At 41.2% G+C, this 23,796-nt stretch overlaps 1 protein-coding gene across 2 annotated transcripts in view; it reads left to right on the top strand.

The window, feature by feature from the left end:
• The window catches only part of LAMP3 (lysosomal associated membrane protein 3), a 33,519-nt gene extending 10,757 nt beyond the window's left edge, over positions 1 to 22,762 (top strand). Inside the window, exons 3-5 of one of the 2 annotated variants that reach the window (XM_024124440.1) lie at positions 8,393 to 8,450; positions 11,539 to 11,709; positions 22,610 to 22,762. In XM_024124440.1, the coding sequence (XP_023980208.1) occupies positions 8,393 to 8,450; positions 11,539 to 11,709; positions 22,610 to 22,743 (363 nt within the window). In that variant the 3' untranslated portion in view covers positions 22,744 to 22,762. Of the gene's footprint in view, positions 1 to 8,392; positions 8,451 to 11,538; positions 11,710 to 14,089; positions 14,230 to 22,609 lie in introns of those variants that run through there. The other variant, XM_007111038.2, reaches the window with a different exon arrangement.
• The last annotated feature ends 1,034 nt before the right edge of the window (positions 22,763 to 23,796 follow it).

Genomic DNA, 23,796 nt, shown 5'->3' with positions numbered 1-23,796 from the left:
CAGGCAGAACTGCAGGCAGGAGTGTCTTGGCACCTTTCGATGTCTTTCTTCGCTCCTTTCCTCTGTCTCCTGGAACGCTGCCTTCAGGCTGGGCTCTCTTTGACCAAGCTCCACCCAAGTGCCGAGTCCCAGCCGTCCTGGAAATCCTCTGTGCCTCCAGAGGGTGGACAGGAAATGAGTGTCCAGTAGAGCTGGAGGACCAGCAGGGCTCACTGCCCCCGACACCTTCGGGAAGGAGCAAGGTGAGCCGCTCTCAATCCACCGCTCCAGGTGTCGCAACAGCTGCTTTGCCTGAGTCTCACCAACCAAACTCACCTTATTCATTCCACTGCCAGCACCAAAACCCGGAGCAGGCAACCTTAGCTAGGCCCCAAGAGAAAGCAAAAAGGCTCATAGAAAGTAAAAGTTCCCACCAGCCTTAGCCCTTCTGGGGAATTTATGCATTTTAAAAGAGAAGTTGTTTAAGCCAGAGCAGTGGCCACAAATCCAAAGATTACAGAGGCTAAGCATAGAACTTAATGAGTGAAGTAGTGAAAAAGTAAAAATGTCTTTTTCCTTGAAACGGGCAGCCCTTATTTTTTATTTTGACACCTTTGGGGAAGACTTTATTTCCCCATTAAATCTGCGTAAGAAAAATGTTAGAGTACGTGTGAGGTGACAAGTGGCAACCTCAGTAGTGACGGGACAAAAGGGAGGGGTTGGTCCTCAGCTCCAGCTGGCATCTAGCCCTGGGGACTGTCACTGTCCTTTATGGTAGGTGTTCATTCTGGACAGCGGGGTGTCCTGCATGGCCACTGCCCTACTGTGCCCATTAAATATTTACACGTCACCTCTATCAGGTGGTAATAAGAGACCAGTGTTTATCAACCCTTATTGTTCAAGAGACGGTAGAAATCCCAATCTTTTTCTGAAAGCACACGACTTTTTAGTGTTGGCAACACATTTTTTAGACATTTGAACACTCCATTGGTCAAACAAAACAAAACACAACTGCAGGCCCGCTTTGGCCTGTGGATCCCAGCACTGTGCCTTCTGCCCTAACAGGGGAACTATGTGAAATGCATTTAGGCAGGAAAGATGTCTAGATTCTTCCACAAGAGAAGGGGGCGCAACAATTCAGTCAACCACTTTTCACATGTTGCTACCTTCTACACCAGTGCTTCTCAACAGCAACAGTATTAACACTTGGGTTTAAACAGATAAGTCTTTGTGGCAGAGCCTGTCCTGAGCCTTGTGGGATGTTGAGCAACATCCCTGGCTGCTGCCTACTAGATGCCAGTAGCAATACCCAACCTCAGCTGTGACAACCCAAAATGTCTCCAGACATTGCTAAATGTCCCCTGAGGGGCAAAATCACCCTCGGTTGAGAACCAGTGCTCTAGAGAAAAAAAGAGAGCCTTAGAAAATAGGAATACGTGTTAGTTATAACATAATAGATGTTATAAAGAGAACCAAGTTGTAGAATGATAAATGGATGCTGATTAGCAAGACTGATTTGTCAGCCAATTTACCAATAAGAATTTACCGAGCACCTACTTTGTCGCCAATGCTGAGCTAGACGTAATGGGAGAAATAAAACAAATATAGGCTATAGTTTTAGATTTCAAATCATGTACAATAATTTGTCATTTTTAATATTGAAATACTGCCAATGACAGAAACATAAAGAAAAACTTGCCTCCTAAACTGTCACTTGATGTTTTTCTCAGTCAGGACTTAACTTATCCATATTATTACTGTGTGACCATGGACAAGTCACTAGCTCTCTCTCTGAGCCTTAGTTTCCTCCACTATAAGATGGGACCAACGAGGACCTATTTTGTTGGGCCATTGTGAGGGTGAACTGGGCTGGCATATGTGAAAGTGCTGAGCACGGCATCTGGAGAGGTGGGTTTCCTGTCTTGTTTCTCTGTTTCATTTTTTAAATAACCAAAAACGTTTCCATGTCAATGTCTCTCTTATTTTTTTTTTTTATAAATTGGCTGAGTAATTTTAAATTTATTTATTTTTGGCTGTGTTGGGTCTTCGTTTCTGTGCGAGGGCTTTCTCTAGTTGCGGCAAGCGGGGGGCCACTCTTCATCGCGGTGCGCGGGCCTCTCACTGTCGTGGCCTCTCTTGTTGCGGAGCACAGGCTCCACACGCGCAGGCTCAGTAGTTGTGGCTGACGGGCCTAGTTGCTCCACGGCATGTGGGATCTTCCCAGACCAGGGCTCGAACCCGTGTCCCCTGCATTGGCAGGGGGATTCTCAACCACTGCGCCACCAGGGAAGCCCCAATGTCTCATTTGATTAAGGTGATGTGCTGAAAGCTGTTCAGACCCTTCAGCTGCAAGATAAATATATCTCCTTTCCCCCTACTCCCCACAACTTCCTTGTTTTAAAGGATAGTTTGTCTTAAAAATATCTTTCCGTAACTTTGTGTAGAGTTTATGTTTGTGTTCTCAACACTATCCCTTTCTCATCCACCTGGTTGGAAGGGCAGTGCAAGCCTCCAGCGCCGGCTCTGGGACCTGGGAGAAATCCATCACCAGGAAAGAGGAGCACCAGGGCGAGGCAGTGAGTTGGCCAGTCGGCGAGGTCTGGAAGTCGAATAGTGCCCACCCACCTGGTGTTTCTCCAGAGCCTTTCATGGGCATTCGAGCCCTCTTAGCTTATAGACTCCTGAGAACTGTTATCAGTGTTCAAATGTTAACACACTCAGAGTGTGCTGTTTAGAACTTCCCAAGTGTGCGGCGCCATTTCCTGCCCTGCTTTCCCTTGTGGTGTTCCCTTTGCCTGGAATGCCCCTCCCACCGCTCATTCATCCTTTGAGATGAGTTATCAATTCATCTTCACTCTGTGAAGTCTCCCCACCCCAATCCCCACCTCCATCCCAGGTAAAACTGGGACACTTTCTTCTCTTGGTTTCCTGACCCTCCATATATTCCCCAACCTCCATAAATGCACTTACCACACATTTTGCCATCTTGAAGGCAGGTCTTTGACTTATTCACATTCCTCTCTCTAGTGCCCAGCCCTGACTTTATACAAGTATATCTTTAGCAAATGAATCCATAAAGGAGTGAATCTAAATTTCACAGAGAACTCTGGGGCAAGTTGCCAAAAAGTAGACCAGCAGCTCTAAGGAAATAGCCTCTTTGGCCTCTTTTTGTGACATTCAGAGCTGAGGTTTCTTTCTTTTTTCCTTTCTTTCTTTCTTTCTTTTCTTTTTTCCTGCTTTCTTTTTTAACTTTTTATTTTATATTGGAGTATAGTTGATTAACAATGTTATGTTCGTTTCAGGTGTACAGCAAAGAGATTCAGTTATACATATACCTGTGTCTATTCTTTTTCCAATTCTTTTCCCATCTAGGTGTTACATAACATTGAGCAGAGTTCCCTGTGCTATACAGTAGGTCCTTGTTTGTGATCCATTTTTAATATAGTAGTGTGTGTATGTTAATCCCAATCTCCCTAACTATCCTTCCCACCCCCCAACACACGTAGAGTTCATTCTCTAAGTCTGTGAGTCTGTTTCCAGAGCAGAGGTTTCTTGATGAAGTCGACAACATTGAACAAAAAAGTCCTGATTGATGTCCACATCCTGAACATCTGTGACTGTGAAACTCCCATGATACATTTTGCAGAAGTTGAGGAGAGGACCCTGGGCCTCACAGTCATTGGCAAGCTGCATTCCTGGGCAGGCTTGACTGGCTGGCTTGCTCTGGACCCTGTCCTTTGCTAAGGAGAGTGTTTAAGTTCCTTGAATTGAGATCTTTTGATGAGACATTGCAGAGTTCTCTTTAGACACTGGCAGTGAGGAGCCACGTTGTCAGCAGCCATTGGTTCAGTAGTGAGATGGTACTTCTGCAAGTGGTCCCTTCACATGGACATGCTATAAGTGCTAAAGTACCATATTCAGCTATTAGGAGTCCTTGGCCCCCTTTTGTCACTCTCCAACCTCAACCCCAAATGAGAAAAACATCTGGCAGAGAATAACCCCGTGGGTGTCAAAGGAGAAAGCAGGCACTATAAATTGCAGAATGTGTGGCATGTAATTTCCCTTGGGCTTTGGGTTAAATCTGACACCTGCTTGAAGCTCTCAACCTCCCCACCACTGCCTTCCTCTGTATCCACCCCATTCCCATCCCTGAGAGCTAAGGTTTCAGCCTGGTTCTTTAATCCATAGCGCTAGCTAAACTTAGCTCACTGGCTTGCTCTCTCTTTCTTTCTGTTTGTGGTAGATCTGAGCTGTAGGAGATAGATTAAAAATTATCATTTGAGCTCAATGAGAGAGGTTTACTGGGAAGGGGAAATGAAATCTTTTTATTACTGTTGTTAACAACACTAGTTAAGATTTGAGCAAAGACTTTGTGATAAGTTTCTTACATGATTCCTTCATTTAATACTCACATCAACCTAAGAGGTAAGTCCTGTTACTATTGTCCCCATTCTGCTACTGAATAAGAAAAAAAATTAAATTTTTGCAATGTTCACCAAGATTCAACAACTTAACCTAGGTTACATGGGAACAGAGACATATTTTTAAAATAGTGTTTAAAAATTCTTAGCAACACTTTATTCTCCCAAATAGGTTAACCACTCTCTGTATAACATTTCATAACCAACTGATTTGCTCAGCAGCTTTGTTCTTTATGGATGCTGTAGCCCAGGAGTCAACAAGCTATGCCCCCCCAACCCCTAACCAAATCCAGCCCGCCACCAAAAAAATGTACAGTCTTTAAGCTAAGAATGGCTTTTACATTTTTTAATGGTTGGAAAAAAAAAAAGAATATTCTGTGACACAGGAAATCATATAAATTCAAATTTCAGTGTCCATAAATGAAGTTATTTTGGAATATGGTCACACTTATTTGCTTATGTGTCATCTGTGGCTGCTTTTGTGCTAGAATGGTGGAGTTGAGTGGTTGCTACGGAGACCCACAAAGCCTAAAATATTTACCATATGGCTCTTTACAGCAAAAATCTTGCCAACCCCTCATATAGAATAAACTTCAGCCCTGTTACCATTCAAATTAGGCCAAATTCTGAATTTCTGAGTCTAAAAAAAAATGCTTTGCTCTAGTTTAAATAAAAGACAACTTTATTTTCTTTAACACAACTCCACAGAAAAAGTGGGTACCATGGTCTAAATAAGACTCATTTGATATCAGCAGCATACATTATGTAAAACTTGGAATCTCAAGGAAACGAAACATTCCACTGACCTCTTGTTTACAAAAGTTCACCTAACAAATGCTCTTCCTTCACCATGAAGCTAGACAGCAGCTCAGTCCCAGTCAACGTCTGGCTAATTTTGACTCAGTCAAAACAGAAGAAAACCTGGATACAGGCTCCGGACTCAGTCCTGCTACATCATGAGATAAACTTGCAGTGAGTGTGAGCACTGCCATCCGCTTTGGAAGACCTCAACCTGGGCGTCAGCCCTATAAAGCATCAGTTCTGGTAGAGCAGGAACAGCGCTTCCTGTCAGGGCATGCAGTTGGGAGGGCCCATGCTTGCTTTAATGCTTTACCTCCCCTCTTGGAATTCTTAATAATTTTTGATCTTGCTTTTTTTTTTTTTTTTTTTTTTACGGTATGCGGGGCTCCCCCTTTTAGTCAACGTCTGGCTAATTTTGACTCAGTCAAAACAGAAGAAAACCTGGATACAGGCTCCGGACTCAGTCCTGCTACATCATGAGATAAACTTGCAGTGAGTGTGAGCACTGCCATCCGCTTTGGAAGACCTCAACCTGGGCGTCAGCCCTATAAAGCATCAGTTCTGGTAGAGCAGGAACAGCGCTTCCTGTCAGGGCATGCAGTTGGGAGGGCCCATGCTTGCTTTAATGCTTTACCTCCCCTCTTGGAATTCTTAATAATTTTTGATCTTGCTTTTTTTTTTTTTTTTTTTTTTTACGGTATGCGGGCCTCTCACTGTTGTGGCCTCTCCCGTTGCGGAGCACAGGCTCCGGACGCGCAGGCTCAGCGGCCACAGCTCACGGGCCTAGCCGCTCCGCGGCACGTGGGATCTTCTCGGACCGGGGCACGAACCCATGTCCCTTGCAACGGCAGGCGGACTCTCAACCACTGCGCCACCAGGGAAGCCCTGATCTTGCATTTTTATTTTGAACTAGGTCCACAAATTATGTAGCTGGTCTTGCTTCCTATAGATGATTATATATAGGCAAATATATTCCAGGGAATGTGAAAGAAAGTTCTTGCACAACAAATTTTTTCTCTATAACCACATATCCCATGAAGGAAAGTGTGGAGCAAGATCCCATAGACAAGATCTTGCTTTGTCTCACCTACAAACAATGTGAATCAGAGGTAGAGGCCTACCTCCTCTGAGCTCTTTGTTCTCAGCTGTAAAATGGGCTGAGAACATTTATTCTGCCTCAAGGGGGTTGTGAGGATCAAAGAAGGCAGAAAAATGCACTTAGTAAACTGTAAAATGATTAAAGAAATACAAAGCACCCATTCCTTACAGCCAGGATAGCTCTAAGAGATGCCACAGGAGAGGGAAGACTTCAGGAGGTATCCCATGGAGCTCAGAGCTGGCCCCATCACTGTTCTCCTGCTACTCTTTAATCAGTCTCTTGCTGCAGCCCAAGCAATTTCCAAAAACAAAGCCCTCATATCACTGCCCTGCTTAAAACCCTTCAATGGATTCTCTCTGCCCTTAGGATGGGACAGGGATTTTATAACAGTGACTGTGGGCCCTGACATACAGGTCTCTCTTACGCTAAAAGGGATCCCAAGTAAAGAATATCCTGGGAATTCCCTGGCGGTCCAGTGGTTAGGACTCTGCACTTTCACTGCTAAGGGCCTGGGTTACTGGTTGGGGAACTAAGATCCCACAAGCCGCAAGGTGTGGCAAAAAAAAAAACACCAAAGAATAACCTGAATAAACTGTATGTAAAAGCAACCCAAGGGCCTGGGTCACAGTTGTTTTTCTCTAAAACAAATGGATGGTCCAAGCACATCATCCAACTTGCCTTTGAGACCCAAGACTGAGCACCTTGAATGAGGCATCTGGGTCTTATTCTTCCCCCAGGACCTAGAGCAATGCCTGGTCTGGAGTGGTTATAAGAGAAGTTAAAGGCTAGCCAGGTGGCTTGGGGTCATATCTTCACCTGCCAACTATTAGGACTGTGACCTTGGGCAAGTCACTGAGCCTCCATTTCTTCTCCTAGTGGTTGTGGGGATTAAATAAGGTGAGGCACAGAGGTGCCTGCCAGACAAGGTAAGAAGTGCCTGGCCCGAGGTGAGAAGCCAGTGTGTGGAGCTGCTTCAATGAACTGTAGGATCTAGAGTTCAGTGCATCAATAGCAGTCACCTCACTGGAACCGTTTGTATTTCTGGAACCCTTATTGTGTAAGCAATCATCATTTCATCTACAAACAATATATAAATGGACTAGAATGTGGTCAAGATTATTATTGCTAAGTTCCTTTAATGACTACTAAAAGTAATTCAATTTCAGATTCTGATTTTGGTTGCTCTACCGTTTTTGGCAACTCACTTGCAGATAGTTTTCTAATGAATGTTTAAAAGCAATAACACTGTAAATCACCTACTTTAAAAAATAAAAACTCCTTTTCCAACTTAACTTTCATATCTCAATTCAGTGCCTTTTAATGTTCCATACCCTGATGCTCTCAGGAAGTTATAGGGCTGTTTTGTAGGGTTTTTTGGTTTTTGTTTTTTTTTTTCCAAAAGGACAGTCCCTGGATAAAACGTGGAGCACTGCTTTATAATTCTGAACACAACAACCTGGGGTCTTCTTCTGGAGAACAGCCAGTAATCTCAGGGTTAAGCTTTTCTTTCTAGAATCCTTCATGGCCCCATGTAACCATTTTGGAGACATGAACCCATTAATCTGTTTAAAGTAATTGATACCCTATCCAGGAAAATCCACACACAATTTTGCACACACTGTTTTTCCCAGGGAGGTTTATGGACCCCATCAAATCCACCCACGGTATTTAGGATGAGTGGTCTCAGCTTGAATCCCTACCCTAAGATATTAATTACTAATAAGGGCTTAATGTATGCCCCCCCAACCCATCCACCTTCCAGATATATTTGCATTATAACAGGGGCAAACTTGGCTGGCCCAGCTGAAGGGACTCAAATCGTACCAGTGGAATTTGAATTTCAGGCTCTAGCAACAAGTATGCAATAGAGAAATTTTCAGCCAGGGATAAGCCATTACTTATTATCTGTTTATTGTATGATGTATTTACTTCATTGGAAAATTTCAAACACAGTTGTGGCTCCATACCAACATACCCCAAACCCCCATATCAATGATTTAATAGCTGGAATCCTGCCTAAACAGTCTGTAAACTAGGATCATAAACATAAAAACAGAGATTACCCAAAAGTTGACACACTGCTGTTTTACAGGATGAAAACTCATATTATATCAGTGAGGTGGAAGCCTATTTGACCATCTCAAATCCAGGTAAGTAGCTGGAGAAGCCTGTTCTACCAGCGATGATGCTATGTTTCTGGTTAGCTCCGTTTTCATCTCGCTAATATGTGATGCTGCCTTTGAGAAACAGACTGAGAGAGAAGCCAGCAATGTACCTTTGAGGGAACTTATTATTGATACATCTCTGTGTGCTTCAGTCTGCTTGTCTGCTCATGAAGCAAGTTGGCTACATTGTGTCAAATCAGCAACAATAGAGTTGAGTGACTTTTGGACAGATTTGCTGTTAATGGTGAGGTTTATTTTACACTCTCGGAATCATGCATTCATTCTACGAAAGTGTAGCTAGTGCCTGCTAGGTTCCAAGCCCTATAGTATGTACTAGGTATCCCTAATTATCTAAACATATAGCCTCTGCCCTCATGGAGTTTACATTATAGAAGTGGGGAGAGGACCGTAAACAGATGCATTAAATTACAATATACAGTTAAATAGTGCTAAATTCTATGAGCAAAAAAAGCAGGATGAGGATGGAGAGGACTGGAAGGGGTAGTAGGGAAGCCCTCTGAGGAGAAAGCCCTCTCTGAAGAGGTGAGGTTTGAGTAGAGAGCTATCCCCATCTGGGGACATCTCAGTCTGGGGAAGCTCTTTCCAGGCGGCAGGAACTACAGGTGCCCAGGCTCTAAGGAGTGAGCTTGCTGGGGCACTCAGGGACCAGCGGGAACCAGTGTGTCCAAGAGAGCAAGCAAAGCAGCCAATGAGGTCTGAGGGGCAGCCAGGCCAGAGCACAGAGAGCCTGTGGGTAAGACAGGGTGAGGACTTTGGATTTTATTCTAAAGTGTGAAAAGATGCCATTGGAGGGCTTGGCGTAGGGAAATGATATATCAGATTTATATTAATAAAGGTTTACTTTGGTTGCTATATGAAAAATTACCCAAAGTAGAGCAAGTTGAAAGAATTCCTACAATGCTCACTTCTAGGAAAGTAATGCTCCCAGTCAAGTTGAGGGAGTTTCTCAGAGGCCTCAGATGTTTCTCCAGAAAGCCTAGACTTAGATAACACACTGTTAGTGAGCACCTCCTCCGTGCCAGGTCATGTACTAAGAGTTTTCATGTCTCTTTTCTCCTCTTCAAAATTCTTTTGACTGGCCTAAACTTATTCTTTTATTAATTAAGGAACTTATAAAAAGAAACTTGCCGAGAAATGAAAATGTGAAGATATATCTATTTTAAATATTAGCAATATGACATTGGTATTGCTCAAAAAGTTTTTGTCAATGATTATCGGTTAAATGTAAGTAAGATGTCACAGTTTACCTTTTCATATGCATTATCTCAAATGACTCTCCTCATATCGACTAAGGAATAAATATTGTGCATGCTAACATAAAGCAGCTAATGTTATCACTGGATAAGGACCAAATTTTAGCTACTAATAGGGTAGTAATGTCTCAAGGGGCAGGAGAAGGGAAAGTCAGACCAGAAACTAATTGAGAGGCTGAGGAGGGGAAAAAACAACTCTAGGGCCCCATGCTCAAGGCTCAGCAGTGGCAGCAGGAACTGTCATACTCATAGTAATGATCATTTTCATGTCAATGGTGGCAGTGGTGGTGGTGTGAGTACAGTAGTTAGTTGTAGTTACAGGGGTAGTGACCGTGGTGATGTTAGTACGAGCAGTGGTAGTAGACTACCCCAGGATATAACACAAGATACAGTAGTGTACATGGATAATTCAGTACATCACGTAGGACGTTTGCATGTATAAATGCAGGAGTCTGCAGTAAATACGACAGTAATGGGCAGGAGACACAACAGCACAGTAGTTAAGATAACGAGTTCTAGAATCAGACGGCTTGAGTCCAAATACCACTTACTAGATGTATGTTCTTAGACGAATGTTTGCAACTCCGTCTTCTCATCTGTAAAATGGTGACAGTAGTACCTATCTCAAAAAATTTTTGTGGGAATTAAACAGGAAAATGCACGTCAAGTACTTGCACAGCACCTGAAACACAGTGAGCCGACCCTCCGTGTGAGATGTTATCTCAGATGCAAGTGAACACACCCGCAGCAGCAGGAGAGGAGGGAACTTCCGGACTCCCTCACTAACAGCCCGTGGATGAACTCACTGAGGTCCATGGTCTGGTCCTCAGCCCCGGAAGCCATCAGTGGCTGTTTCTTCAAGGAACCTAATGTTAAACCAAGGTCATAAAACTGATGTGTAAAATCAGAATGCCAGTTTGCTCATTCATCATGCTACTGTTTCTTATTGTAACTGCAAGGGGACCAAGGCAGTTGGGTACTCTGCCAATGAACTTTCTCCCATTCGGGAAACCAAACTATATTCAGAAGGCTGCCTGGTGGAGGTGGAGTTAGAGCAAATGGAGTTATTGAATTTTTTTAAACATCTTTATTGGAGTATAATTGCTTTACAGTGGTGTAGCTATTTTAAATGTTTAACCCCATGGGCCTTGAAGCACTCACCTCCTTGAAACGTGTGTGTCTCTCATGAGACAGGGCCAGTCCTTGAGCAGGTCCTTCTCTCCCAGCAGCACTCAGATGGATGGAGATGGGCCTCTCCCTTCCCTATGCTTCCATGAATGATGCAACAACCCCTCCCAATGATGGGCTTAGTCCTTCCTTTTGCTATATTAATGCATTCACTGTGGTGACATGCAATTACTCTGCTTGGTAACTTTGCATGTCTTGGCTCGGATTCATTATGAGTTCATGTGATTTTTGTCTCAGAGAACAATCTTACTTCTTTTATTTCTGAAGTTTTTGTGGGCACTTTTTTGTGCGCAAGCACTGACAACAGTCCCCATTGACTCTGCCCCCAATGACTTAAAATTACTGAAGAAAAGATTCCGAAGAGTTTTTATTTCAATGTTATCATATTCTAATTTATGTGAGATTGCCCCCGTATATGGCGAACAGAGCATCAGGAAAAAGTCCCCAGACAGCACCAGGGTGATGTTTCATGAGGCGGAGGTGTCAGAACTCTGGAGAGCCACATCTAAGGAAGACCATTTAACTGCACATGGGCCACCCAGCAACAGCGGGGGCTCAATGGATATTTGCCAGGATTCTTACATGTCGATATTTCACCTTTGTGTTTTCAGAGAAAGTTTACCAAGGAATGAAAAGTGCAATGGTGATGTTTGAGACTGTGGCCGGGCATTCCTTCAAGTGTGTGAGTGAACAGAGCATCCAGCTCTCAACCCACCTTCAGCTGAAAACAATGAATATCCAACTTCAAGCCTTTGATTTTGAAGGCAACCACTTTGGAAATGGTAAGTTAAGGGATCATCATGTCACAAACATAAACTTCTGAGACCCAGGAGTAGTTTCAAGTTGTTTCTGTTTGAAGCTTTCAAAGGGACAAGAATCACATGAACTTCCTAGAAGAGTATGATTCCACTAAGCTCTCAGGGTCAAGTTTCTCTGGCCAACCCTCCCTCCCACCATTGTATGAGTCAATACCAGCCTCAAAATCAGACACTTAAACCCACTCGTGTCCACTGCCCTCCCACAGCAGAATACATTCTTCTTGTCTGACCAAAATACACATTCTGACTCATTCAAACACACACACACAGTCAATCAATCAAAGAGTCAGAAAACGCCATCAGTAACCTCCCCTGAACAAGCTGTTGAATATTGGTAAACCCAGGTGTCTTTGAGAACACCTTAAAACTCCTGAGTATTAGTGATGTCTAAAATTCAAGATTTCAGAATAGATTCTTTCCCACTTGTGGAGGGAAAAGAGAAAGTTGTGATCATTCTAGACAGAAATAACTCTGTTGGATCCCCTCTTCTCAAATCCAAGCTGTTCCACCCAACTAGTGCTTCCTCATAGTTAGTCTTAGTTTCCACGCAACTTCTACTTTGGGTTTTTACCACCACAGAGGGAAGCAGGTTCTAGCAAGAAGGCCAGGGGCAGCCCAGGGTGACTTTCCAAAAAAACCCTTTTCTCCCCACCAGGAAAACAGTATTACAAGGGTTTCTACATATGGGCAAGAGCTGAACTTCAGTTTCTAAAACATCTCTCTCATAATAAGTCAATGACATGATGAGTACTTCTCAGCTATCAAAAATAGATTTAGCTAGAGGTGTAGCTATAAGTTAAATTTCTATAACATGAGTCTGATTTCTACTTGAATTCCACTGTAAAGCTGAAAATGTGTCTGGCAGAAAACTTCTGATATACCTGTTGGAAAGCATTCAGCAAAGGCAGTATTAAAATGTCACTTGCCTTGGATCCCCTGATATCTGTAGGTTTGGTCTGAGTCCTACAATCTCTATCTTAATTTTGGACCTTTACCAGAGTCCTAAGATTAAATATTAAAATTTGCTAGTAGGTATTTCCCCCACTCTGTCATCTTGTCTCAAAATATCCAATTTGGGAGACTCTTTTAAAAATTTATTATGAAGGCTTGAAAAACCTCTGTATTTAATCATGTGGTCTTAAAAATAAGGCACACACTTGCTCTTCCTCCCCCCTCAGAACCTGTGTATAGAAGGAAGTAAGCAGGTCTGGGGAAACCCTTGGTGGCAGAGATGAGAAATAAAAACCTTTTAGCAGCACACCTGGCCTGCTATTAAGCAGTGCTCACAAGGAGATGTAGAAAGCTATCTTTTCATTTTTTCCTCTCCCTCCTTCACCCTCTCATATAAAGTCACAAAACCCTATCAATCCTACCTCCAAAATATTTCTCTTGTTCATTCCACTGTCCCTGCTTCAGCTCAGCTCCTTATTCCCAGTCTTTGCACCTCAAATTTCACTAAAGGTGCTCAAATGTGAAGTTGTATGTCATCCTGTAAACAATATTTTCTACCAGAGAGTAAGAGAAGAGAGAAAAAGGAGCAAGTTAAAAAATAGAAGTTACCATACAATATGGCATTATAAAAGGCATAAGTACAAAAGGCCGTGGGAGTGCAGAGGAAGGCATGAGGAACACAGCGTTGCAGGAAGGGGGTCAGAGAAGTCCTGACAGATGGGTGATCCTTCAACAGAGGCTCAGAGAACTGGAGAGGAATCCAGCAAGTGTAACGCTCAGCCTTGTCAAAGAGAACAGTCATCCCAAACAGTAGGCCCCTGACCCACTTTCTCAACCCCTTCTCTCTAAAATCTCGGAGCCTGCAAAAGCTCTCTCCGGTACCAGGAGCCCGAGGTGTCCAGCAGTCCCTTCAAGAAGCACAGAGTTTAAATAGAAACTTTGGCCAGGTGATATGGTCCAGGTCTGTGTTTCCAACGTTGGGAAACAAGGCTACCGTGCTTACCCTGGCTTGAGGGTCAAGACACAATTCTGATCCTGACCCTCTGGACCTAACCAATGTTCCTCAAAGTTGGATCTGCCTCCCAGCCGTATCACAATCACCTGGGTCCCACCTCCGACCTGCTGAATCAAAACTGCTTGGGTGCGGGGTCCGGGGATCTGCAGTTTAAGACACCCCTTAAGTGATCACAGGCGCTACAAGTTTCAGCCCACTGCAGTGACCCCTTCCCTTCTCATCTTCACCTGTCCATATGTCTGAGGCAGCAGGGACAGGCCCCACAGCTCCATCTCTCGCTCAGTTTCCTTCTCTGTGAAGCTGAGGCAGGCAGGGGCAGTATCACTTCCCAGCCTTGTGGCCAGCCTGTAACACCTGTTACTCTGACTTCAATTACAGCGGACGAATGCTTCCGTGACAGAAACGGGAGAGAAATCCCTGTGGCCGTGGGCCTGAGTATCGCAGGATTGCTTGGCGTTTTGCTAACAGCATGCCTGGTGACCAGAAAGAGGCCCAGGAGAGGATATGAACGCATGTAAAGCCCCACCTTCCTCAAAATGTGCAAGGTTAAGGCCTTGGGAATGCTGGCTGCATATTTAGCCTGAAGTGAAGGGATCAACTTTTCTAGTTGCCAACCCCACCCTCCAAATCCGATTAGGAAATTAGCATTCCACCAAAGGCCATCAGGCTAGCTACAAGACAGCCTCCACCCCACTTCTTCCTGGGTCATATGGGCTTGAGTTCCACCATCCATACCTGATAATACAGGCCTGGCTGTAAGAATTAGGGACAAGAGGCAGGGATGTGAGCAGGGTCCTGTGAGAAGAAAGCAAACACCCAAAGGGAAGATTGTGTGAAAGACATTTTCAAACTGCACTGCTTTTTCGTATACATTTTAAAGAGTCTCAATATCTAGTGTTTTTTTTTTAAATTAATTTATTTATTTTTGGCTGTGTTGGGTCTATGTTGCGGCAAGCAGGGGCTACTCTTTGTTGCAGCGGGCGGGCTTCTCATTGCAGTGGCTTCTCTCATTGTGGAGCACGGGCTCTAGGTGCCTGGGCTTCAGTAGTTGTGGCACGTGGGCTCAGTAGTTGTGGCTCACGGGCTCTAGAGCACAGGCTCAGTAGTTGTGGCGCACAGGCTTAGTTGCTCCACGGCATGTGGGATCTTCCCGGACCAGGGATCGAGCCCGTATCCCCTGCATTGGCAGGCGGATTCTCAACCACTGTGCCACCAGGGAAGCCCCTCTAGTTTTTTTTAAAAACTATTTTACTTTTAAAACACCTATCCATTTCAAAATAAATTCTAAAGTGATTTTAAACTCCTGGATTTTGCCCAACTCCTGATTTACTTAAATGATAGTCTTGATAGACTATCTTTTTTTTTTTTTAGGTTGACTGAAGGTCTTTTTATTTTTTTTAATAAATTTATTTATTTTTGGCTGCATTGGGTCTGTTGCTGCGCATGGGCTTTCTCTAGTTGTGGCGAGCAGGGGCTAGTCTTCCTTGCGGTGCACAGGCTTCTCATTACGGTGGCTTTTCTTGTTGTGGAGCACGGGCTGTAGGTGCATGGGCTCAGTAGTTGTGGCTGGCGGGTTCTAGAGCGCAGGCTCAGTAGTTGTGGCACACAGGTCCAGCTGTTCCACAGCATGTGGGATCTTCCCGGACCGGGGCTCAAACCTATATCCCCTGCAATGGCAGGGGGGCTCTCAACCACTGTGCCACCAGGGAAGCCCTGGAGGACTTTTTAGACTATCAGTTCTAAAAGGACATATTCTACACTGTTATAATGTATTATTAGTAAAAAAAAAAAAAAAAAAACTAGAAAACTTCCCAACATTCCATTTTTTAATGTAAAGGATATACCAAAGATCTTGGCAAACAAAAGAGGCTTCATAAATGTTAGTTCTCCAGTCCTTCACCTTAATTTGTTGTCTGCCTTCTTAATACCTTTTTTGTGCTCTGTCTCTATTTTTCTTTGATTTTAGTGTATCCTTGTAGATTTGTTAACTTGGGCCATCGTGGGGGGCGGAGGTAGGCAAAGCATCTAAACAGTCAGAAATGGCAAAGAGAAGAGGTAGATCTACCCAGATTATTATCCACTTTCCTTTTTTTAGCAAACATTTACCAAAAACAAAACAAAACAAAAAACAAAAAAAAACGTAAACCAGAAAATTCCTGATTGGGAGTGATTGGTGTCTGGAGGAAAAGTTCTATTAAAATATGGCTTAGAGTGTTATTCTAAGCCATATTTTGACTGTTTAAATAGCAGAACAGGGGTTGGTTTTTCAGAGAAAGGGGAGAGTAATGGACTTCTGGATGTTTTAAACTGTTTTTACTAACAGAAACTGTTCTTGTGTTTCTGTATTTTCCAGAGGTGTTATTCATTATTTTTAAGAGGAAGTTTATGAAAGTTGGCAACCACTCTATAACCACTGCTTATCTAGGACGTGTACTGCTTTCCTTTGAGGTATTTTAGCTCTCTCCACTTTCTCAGAAGTGAGGGGGTGGGGAGAGCACACAGCAGCTTCAAGAGAGCTTCAAGAGCCCTTGAAGATGGCAGGAGGGTGAGGACGTTCCTGTTTCCTCCTTACACCAGGAGGTGTTGATGCAAATCTGGGATGTGAGGACCCAGTGTTCCCCAAAGTGACTTGGGTTGAGCAGCAAGGGTGCGGCCTCGGAGAGATGCCATCTGTCTTCCTCTCCTTCCTCCAGTGGGTGTCAGCCGGTACCCGCACTAGACTCCTATTTTCAGTTCAACCTCAAGTGTGCTTGTTAGGTTCTATACCACAGAGCACGGGTTGTTTATTCACCGTGCCACTAACCACCCTGTAGAATGACTAAAGGGAGGTTCTAGAATAGAAATGTCTCCCACAGCAGAGGAAAACAAAGTCGAATTAAAGTCAAGAAGAGAGGGATAAGGCAGTTCGCTTGAGTTTAATTTTCCTTCCTGCCATCTTCAATGAGTTCTTTGGAGTGATGGCTGCTGCTTAGACTCCTGTGATCTACCCCTCCCCACACACACCAATTATCTTTAAAATTGCTTTGAATTAACATTCTAGTAACCGAAAAGAACACAGGTTTCCTTGGAGTGATTAGTAAATAAATGCCTGGATGCATTATTGCCTCACAGTTCTGCCCACTGTTGCAGTGATGTCCCATGAGGGTCCTAGAGGGGAAAGTGCTGGGATTGTGGTAGACTGGGCATCTGGAAGTGGCCTCCCCTGTGTCCTGGGGTTCCCCCCCGCCCCCTGCCAGCCCCACGCCATGCTGCCTCCAAGTCGTCTCTTAGGGCTGCAAGGCTTACTGCAGAGCACTGCTTGTCCCTTTCTGAGGTCGAGGCAGGAGGCTGCTGTGTAGGACTCCGGGAAGCCTCACAGGGGGCCTCTGATCCTCTCTGGCGGCACTGGCCCCTGACCTTTGGCTCTCCTGCTGCTTGCCCTTCCAGCTGGTTTCAACTCAGTTTCTCCCTTCTGCTGACGGTAGAACGCCTGAATTTACCCCTCTCTCTGCAACCTACCTAGAGACAGTAGAAACCTTCACTAATGCCCACATGGAGATAACCTATCCATTGTTCATTTTGGTGTACAGTTGACCCTTGAACGATGCTGGGGGTCAGGGCACCCACCCTCCCACGGTTGAAAATCTGTGTGTATAACAGAGTTGGCCCTCCGTTTCGGTGGTTCCCTCTGTACCTGCGTTCCTCAACCACCTGCGGATAAAGTAGTACTGTAGTATTTAATGTTGAAAAATATCTGCCTATAGATAGACCCGTGCAGTTCAAACTGGTGTCCTTCAAGGGTCAACTGTATTTCCTTCTCAAGAATATTGTTTTACAAACTGAAAGCACACGGAGGACACAGTTTGGTATCCTTGTTCCATAAGCATTTCTCCATGCTGCTAGAGGTACAAAGTGTCATTACTATGGCTGCTGTCCTGAATATGCTATCAACATTTCACAATAATTTACTTAACTATTCTGTTATTATCGGGAATTTTTATTGTTTCTAGGCTTTCACAACGATAATGTGAATAAAGAATTACGTATGAATTACATACAAAACAGACATTGATTAACAAATGTGTATCAATGTGTGCCCGCATTTTGGGTTTGCTTCATAAACTGTTTAAAATGGTTATAATTTATACTTCACTACTAATTCTTAACTTTTAAGAAACAAATGGGAGCAAGAACACGTAGGTTGTGAAAAAAAATTTAAGCACTACAGAAATATATGAAATGAAAAATTGGAGTTAAAATAGTGACTAGAATTGTCCTCACAGAATTTTTCTCACTCATTGTCTAATAGATTGAGGGGGGAAAAATTTTTTTTAAATCACCAGTAGCAGTCAAAAAGACATAACCTAATGCAATAAACATTTTAAAATGATGAACAACAAAGATACAAGACTGAGAGGAAGAGTGGAAAGGGGCAGCTGAGTGGGCTCCTAACCCTCCCCAGTACACCTACCCCAAGGAGCCATACTGTGAATGCTGACTACTCTTCCTAAAACTGGAGAGAAAAAGAGCAGCCACTTGGGACTTCCCTGGCAGTCCATGATTAAAACTCCACGCTCCCAATGCAGGGGGCCCAGGTTCGATCCCTGGTTGGGGAACTAGGATCCCACATCTCTTCAAGCTAGGTAGGAGTAGTGAAAATGGCTACTGTGGAGACAAGGCAGAATAAACACAGACTGCTGGAAATGAACTGGGGAGCCAGCCCCAAACCAGAGGACACCCCAGTCTGTAGCTAGTTCCCCAGGTATAGAAAAGAAAATAGAATCCAATTAGTTAGCTTAACGGGAAACGAGTAAGATGAAAACAAACTACAAGACTACAATGCAAAATTATTGCAGGAAAAAATAATATAAGATTAAATTATAGATTCAGAGTTTTCATTTTGCAAGATGAAAAAAGTTCTGGAGGTGGATAGTGGTGATGGTTGCACAAAAATGTGAATGTACTTAATGTCACTGAAGTGTACACTTTAAAACAATTAAAATGGTAAATTTTATGTTGTGTATATTTTACCACAATTTTTAAAAATTAAAGGAGGGAGGGTTAGAAAGGAATATAGTTGATAAAATACAAAGAAAACCTAACTCAAGGAACAGAGAGAAATACCTGTCAATTGTTTTTTTGACAATTAATAAGAATGGGAATTCCATATAACCAGAGCTCATAGAGGAGAAGTTATAAAGAAAGAGTGAGGTAAATAGGACATTTCACTCCTAAGAAAACAAATTGAGCATCAAAGCAATACACTTCCATAATAAATGGAAATAGTAAAAGGCAGAACAGATAGAGCTGAAAACTGAATTATCTTTGTAGAGAAAAAGACTTGAGTTAACCAGTTAATAAAAATTAAGATTATAACATTATAGGTTAGCTGCTAGGTATGAAAGCTATTCAGATCATCTAAAATAAGGATAACTGGTGCCTCTGAAGTACAGAGTTAAAAAATAAAAAGAAGATATATTTGATGATTTAAGAGGTTTTCCTTAAAATAGATAATTGAAGTTGCAGATTGAAAGTGCACAGTGTATCTATCCCAGGGTGGGAGGAAAAAAGAACCCGACACAGAAAGCTTAACATTAAGATATATCCAAAGTAAGCCGTAGAACTTTAAAGCTAAAGAATTCTTTAGACATACAAACTCCCCCTTCCCCTAAAAAAAAGCAAATCACCTATAAAGGGGGAAGGTTAAAATTGGCCTCAGATTTCTTTACAATAACATTTAAAGCCAGAAAACAATAGACCAATGTCTACAAAATCCTAAAGGAAAGTGTGGCCCCAAAATATAATCTGAGTAGAAAGGTAATAGACTGATATCCTCAAACATGAAATAATTCAAGGGTTACAGCACAAATGAGCTCTTCTTAAAGATACAACTTGACAATGAAATTTGATCAGAGAAGCCACATTACAAGCAAGGATATCAGCAAACATCTTTCAGGAATAGAGAAAGCACAATTTTGTTTTGTTTTTTAAGGCATTTTATCTATTTGAAAAGTTAAATATAAAAAGTATTAAACAATTATGGATCTGAGATTTTATCATTCCTTCTCATATATAAAATGATATATGTGCATGCTTATTCATCACAGAATTATTTGTAATATCAAAAGATTAAAAACAAACCAAGGGTCCATCAATCTGGGACAGATACATTCCACAGCAGAATACTATACAGTTATAAGAAAAGAATGAGAACATACATGTTTGTGTATGTATAAGGAAAGTTATCCAAAATATATTGTTAAAAAATGTATAATGCGTAATAGTGAGGAAAATGGGAAATAAAGTATATTTTCACTTTTGCTTATATCTGAAACATTGGAAATATATAAGAAACTAAGTAGTTTTCTAATATTGGCAGGGGGAACTAAGAAGATGGTACAAGGACAGAAGTGAAACTTCTCAATGTACAGCATTTTATATTATTTTGACTTTAAATGGTGAATGTGTTCTAAATTTGAAACGAATTTTTAGAAATTATAGGAATTATACTTATCAAATAGAATTGAAATATTGTAAACCTGAACAATGTTTCTAAAAATATGTATAGCTATTCAGTATTTGAGTTGGGAAGACCAGAAATAGAACGGAATCTGTTAGTGTTAATCTTTCAAAACAGAATCAATAGATAATGTCTAACTGGAAACACAGAGTTTAGAAAACACATCTCTAATTTATTTTATAACCTCTTAATGCATTTCATAATCATTATTTATTTTCTACTTGTGTATTTTTGTCTCTTCTTTGAACCTTAAAGAGATCTTTTATGCAACAATATTTCCCATGGCAAAGACACGTTTATTTGAAGTGCAGTAATTCCTCTGGTTTTGTTTTAGTTTTTTTCTTCTGTGAAATTCAAGTAACATTAAAATGAACAATTTTGGTTAAAATAGCACTTGTATGATCCCATTTTGATAAAACCACTTCTATTTATTTTTCTACCCATCTATTCTTACAGTTGTAAAGAAAGACGCCTGAAATAATGATTGTCCATGTTTTACCAATGATAATTTCTGGGTAGGTGGTTTTCAGGAGATTTATAATGAGCATATATCATTTTAAAAAATACAATGATTTTTCTTTAAGCATACACATGAGCACACACACACACGCATACACACATATATGTACAGAGGAAACAAGTGCATCAAAGATTTATGGTGATTAATTCAAGTGGAAGAAACATGGTGATTGGATAACTATTTCCTTTGTTTACTTTTCTTCATTTTGAAGATGTTTAAGCAATGTCATATTAAATAGTATAAAACTACATAGAAAGTAAAAGTTGCCTCTATTCCCATCCCAATCTTCCCCCAGCTTCTTGTGTATTTTTTTGCTCTAGGCACCCATGCAGTGCTTCACAGATCTTAGGTAACTTCCCTGTCAGCACATGGAAATCTACCACATTCCTTTTGATGGCTACATCATAGTCTATTGTATGAATATACAATTGTAAACTTTTGATGGATATTTAGATTGTCAATTTTCCTCTCATAAAAGGAGATTATTATTACATATTTTTGTATACTTTATGAATATATCTTCAGTATAAATTCCTAGTGGTGGAATTGCTGGATCGATAGGTATGTGCTTTACATTTTGTTTTGATAATTCTGTATTTTTTTCCAAATTATTTTAACTTCTTAGATTATGTTCTTTCCTACCTAAGAAATATATATAAATATTTACATGTACAATGTTATATTTAATATAACAAAATTATGTATAATTTTAACAAATATGTAAATAACAAAATTATCATATACTCTAAAAGGATTCATGAAAAGCAACATTTCCCTGTCCCTCCTCTAAGAGACAAAGCACTTTAACTAGTTTTAACAGTTTCTTATGGTAACTATCTCCATAATTATCTAAAAAATAATAAAAAGCTTATCCTACTATTTCTTAATTTATCAGCTTTAAACCTCTTGCTATGGAAGATAAGGATTTAATACTTCTTACACCATCCTTTTTATGGTTATATCACTGTTTTTTTGTTAAATCAATAAGGTATGCATCATTATAATGTAAATATTGTCCACTGCCAAATCAAATAGTGTACTACAAGCGCAGTTCCTGTCTTGTATAGATTTAGTTTTTTTCCCAGGAGTCTCTAATTACCATTCCCTCTTCCCTGGCCCCTCCTGATTCTTTTTGCTTGGACCTCAGGTGAGAATTGGGTTAATGGTGATTCTTGGTTCAGGACATAATTTCAATACTGGTTCATGGAAGACCTCAAGGGCATATCCTCTCATCTATTCTTGAATAAGATATAGATATAGTTCTCCATTTATTTGTATTCAATTAAGTTCCCTTTTATTCCCAGGGCCTCCCATCTTTCTCCAGTCAAGACTGATTACATTTTAAATGAACTGAATAGTCTCTAACAGAATAAAGAAAAAAGAGTTTTGACAAATTTGCAAACTTTCACTTTTAAGCTCTCATAAATAATTAGGTCTATTTTCTAATATTTTTGGCTAACTAAAAGCAATAAAAGAGAACTGTAAGTGTGACAAAAATGAATGCTTTAAAAAGTGGAGAAACATCACATGTTTTCAAGAGATAAGGTTTACGGTGACGCAGTCTGTTTTACGTAAGCACATCCCACTTTGCAGAGAGCAACACCTGGAAGAAAACAGGACTAACAATTATTAAATAATTATTAATTTCTGAGAAGAGAAAGTTATCTTATTTCATCCTCCAACAATTTTATATATTATTTGCTTCCTTTATGAATGAGTAAATTGCAGGGTTAAATAACCCTCCCAGGTTCACACAGTTAGTGGTGGAAGCAAAAGCCAAGCACAGGTCTGACTCCAAAGCTCATATTCTCCCCACTCTAGCCTGCTTTCTGGTCTGTCCTCACTAAACCTTAGTGACTGTATTTGTTTTTTCTCTTAGTGGACGAATGTTCATCTGACTACATAATTGTGCTTCCCGTGATTGGGGCCATCGTGCTTGGTCTCTTCGCCGTGGGTTTGATTGTCTGTGGAATCCGCTTAAGGCGTGAATCTTCTGGATACCAGAGAATCTAACTGGTGCCCCAAGGGAAAAGAAAAAGGTGGAGTTTAGAGAATTCTTTCATTGTTTCCAGGATGTTGAAGACTTCCCTTGGCGTGTGGGTCCTTCCAACTGTGTAAACCACTATCTTTCACAAAAACCAAATTTCTGACGTAAGTTCAAGCAGTACCTCAATTTCAAAATATATTTTGTTCATTTTATGAAAGATCTAGTGAGCTGTTTAAGAATATTTTCTAGTTTCCTTGAAAATATTTTAACCAAAGTCAACATTTGAGATACATTAAATTAACGTAATGCTCCATATTATAAACCAAAGCATCAATTGTAATTAATGTTACCTGTGTTCACATTGGGGCTTTTATTTTATCCTTGATCTTTTCCACTTTTAAAAATGCTTCTGCTTTGCCTGTAAAATGTATTTTCAGTGCTTTTACTATCCATGTTTTGTAAGATGTATGTGTCTGTCAATTGACCTACCTCCTTTTCCACTTTAAATGTTTTCTAAAAATCGTCAAAAAGAACAACATGTCATAGGTTGTCTAGATATTTGATGTGACACCAAGAGGACTAGATCAGCTTATATTTTTATCTTGATGACTCCTCCAGAATCACTAAAACTAAGAATTAAGTGGCTGCAGACAACAGAATTAAATAAGCAAGAAACAATAATAATGGCTTTTCACTATTGAACACATATGTGTCAGACACTAGGCTAAGCAGTTTATATACATCTCATTTAATTTTCACAACTTACATGTGAGTAAACTCAGACTTAAAGAAATTAATCACTTAAATGTCACCCAGCTAACAAGTGGCAGAGCCTGAATTTGACTTCCTGTTGGTTTGGTACCAAGGTCTCTGGTCTTTTCGCTACACCAAATTGCCTACAAGAACAATAAGTGCTGCCTGAAGCCTCATACTGGCATATGCTCCCGTTTACAGAGGAAATTATTTTGTCCAGAATCACAAGAGATTATGGTACATGAAAGGAGGAGGGCTTAATGGGAAATAAAATAGCCTATCTTTAATGAAGTTCTCTACTCCCTCGAAGAAAACTGAGAGGCTCT

This window comes from Physeter macrocephalus, chromosome 1, assembly GCF_002837175.3.
Source record: "Physeter macrocephalus isolate SW-GA chromosome 1, ASM283717v5, whole genome shotgun sequence".
NCBI classification, from domain to species: domain Eukaryota; kingdom Metazoa; phylum Chordata; class Mammalia; order Artiodactyla; family Physeteridae; genus Physeter; species Physeter macrocephalus.
Note: the sequence above shows the minus strand (reverse complement) of the source record. Positions and strands in the feature narration are given on the sequence as shown.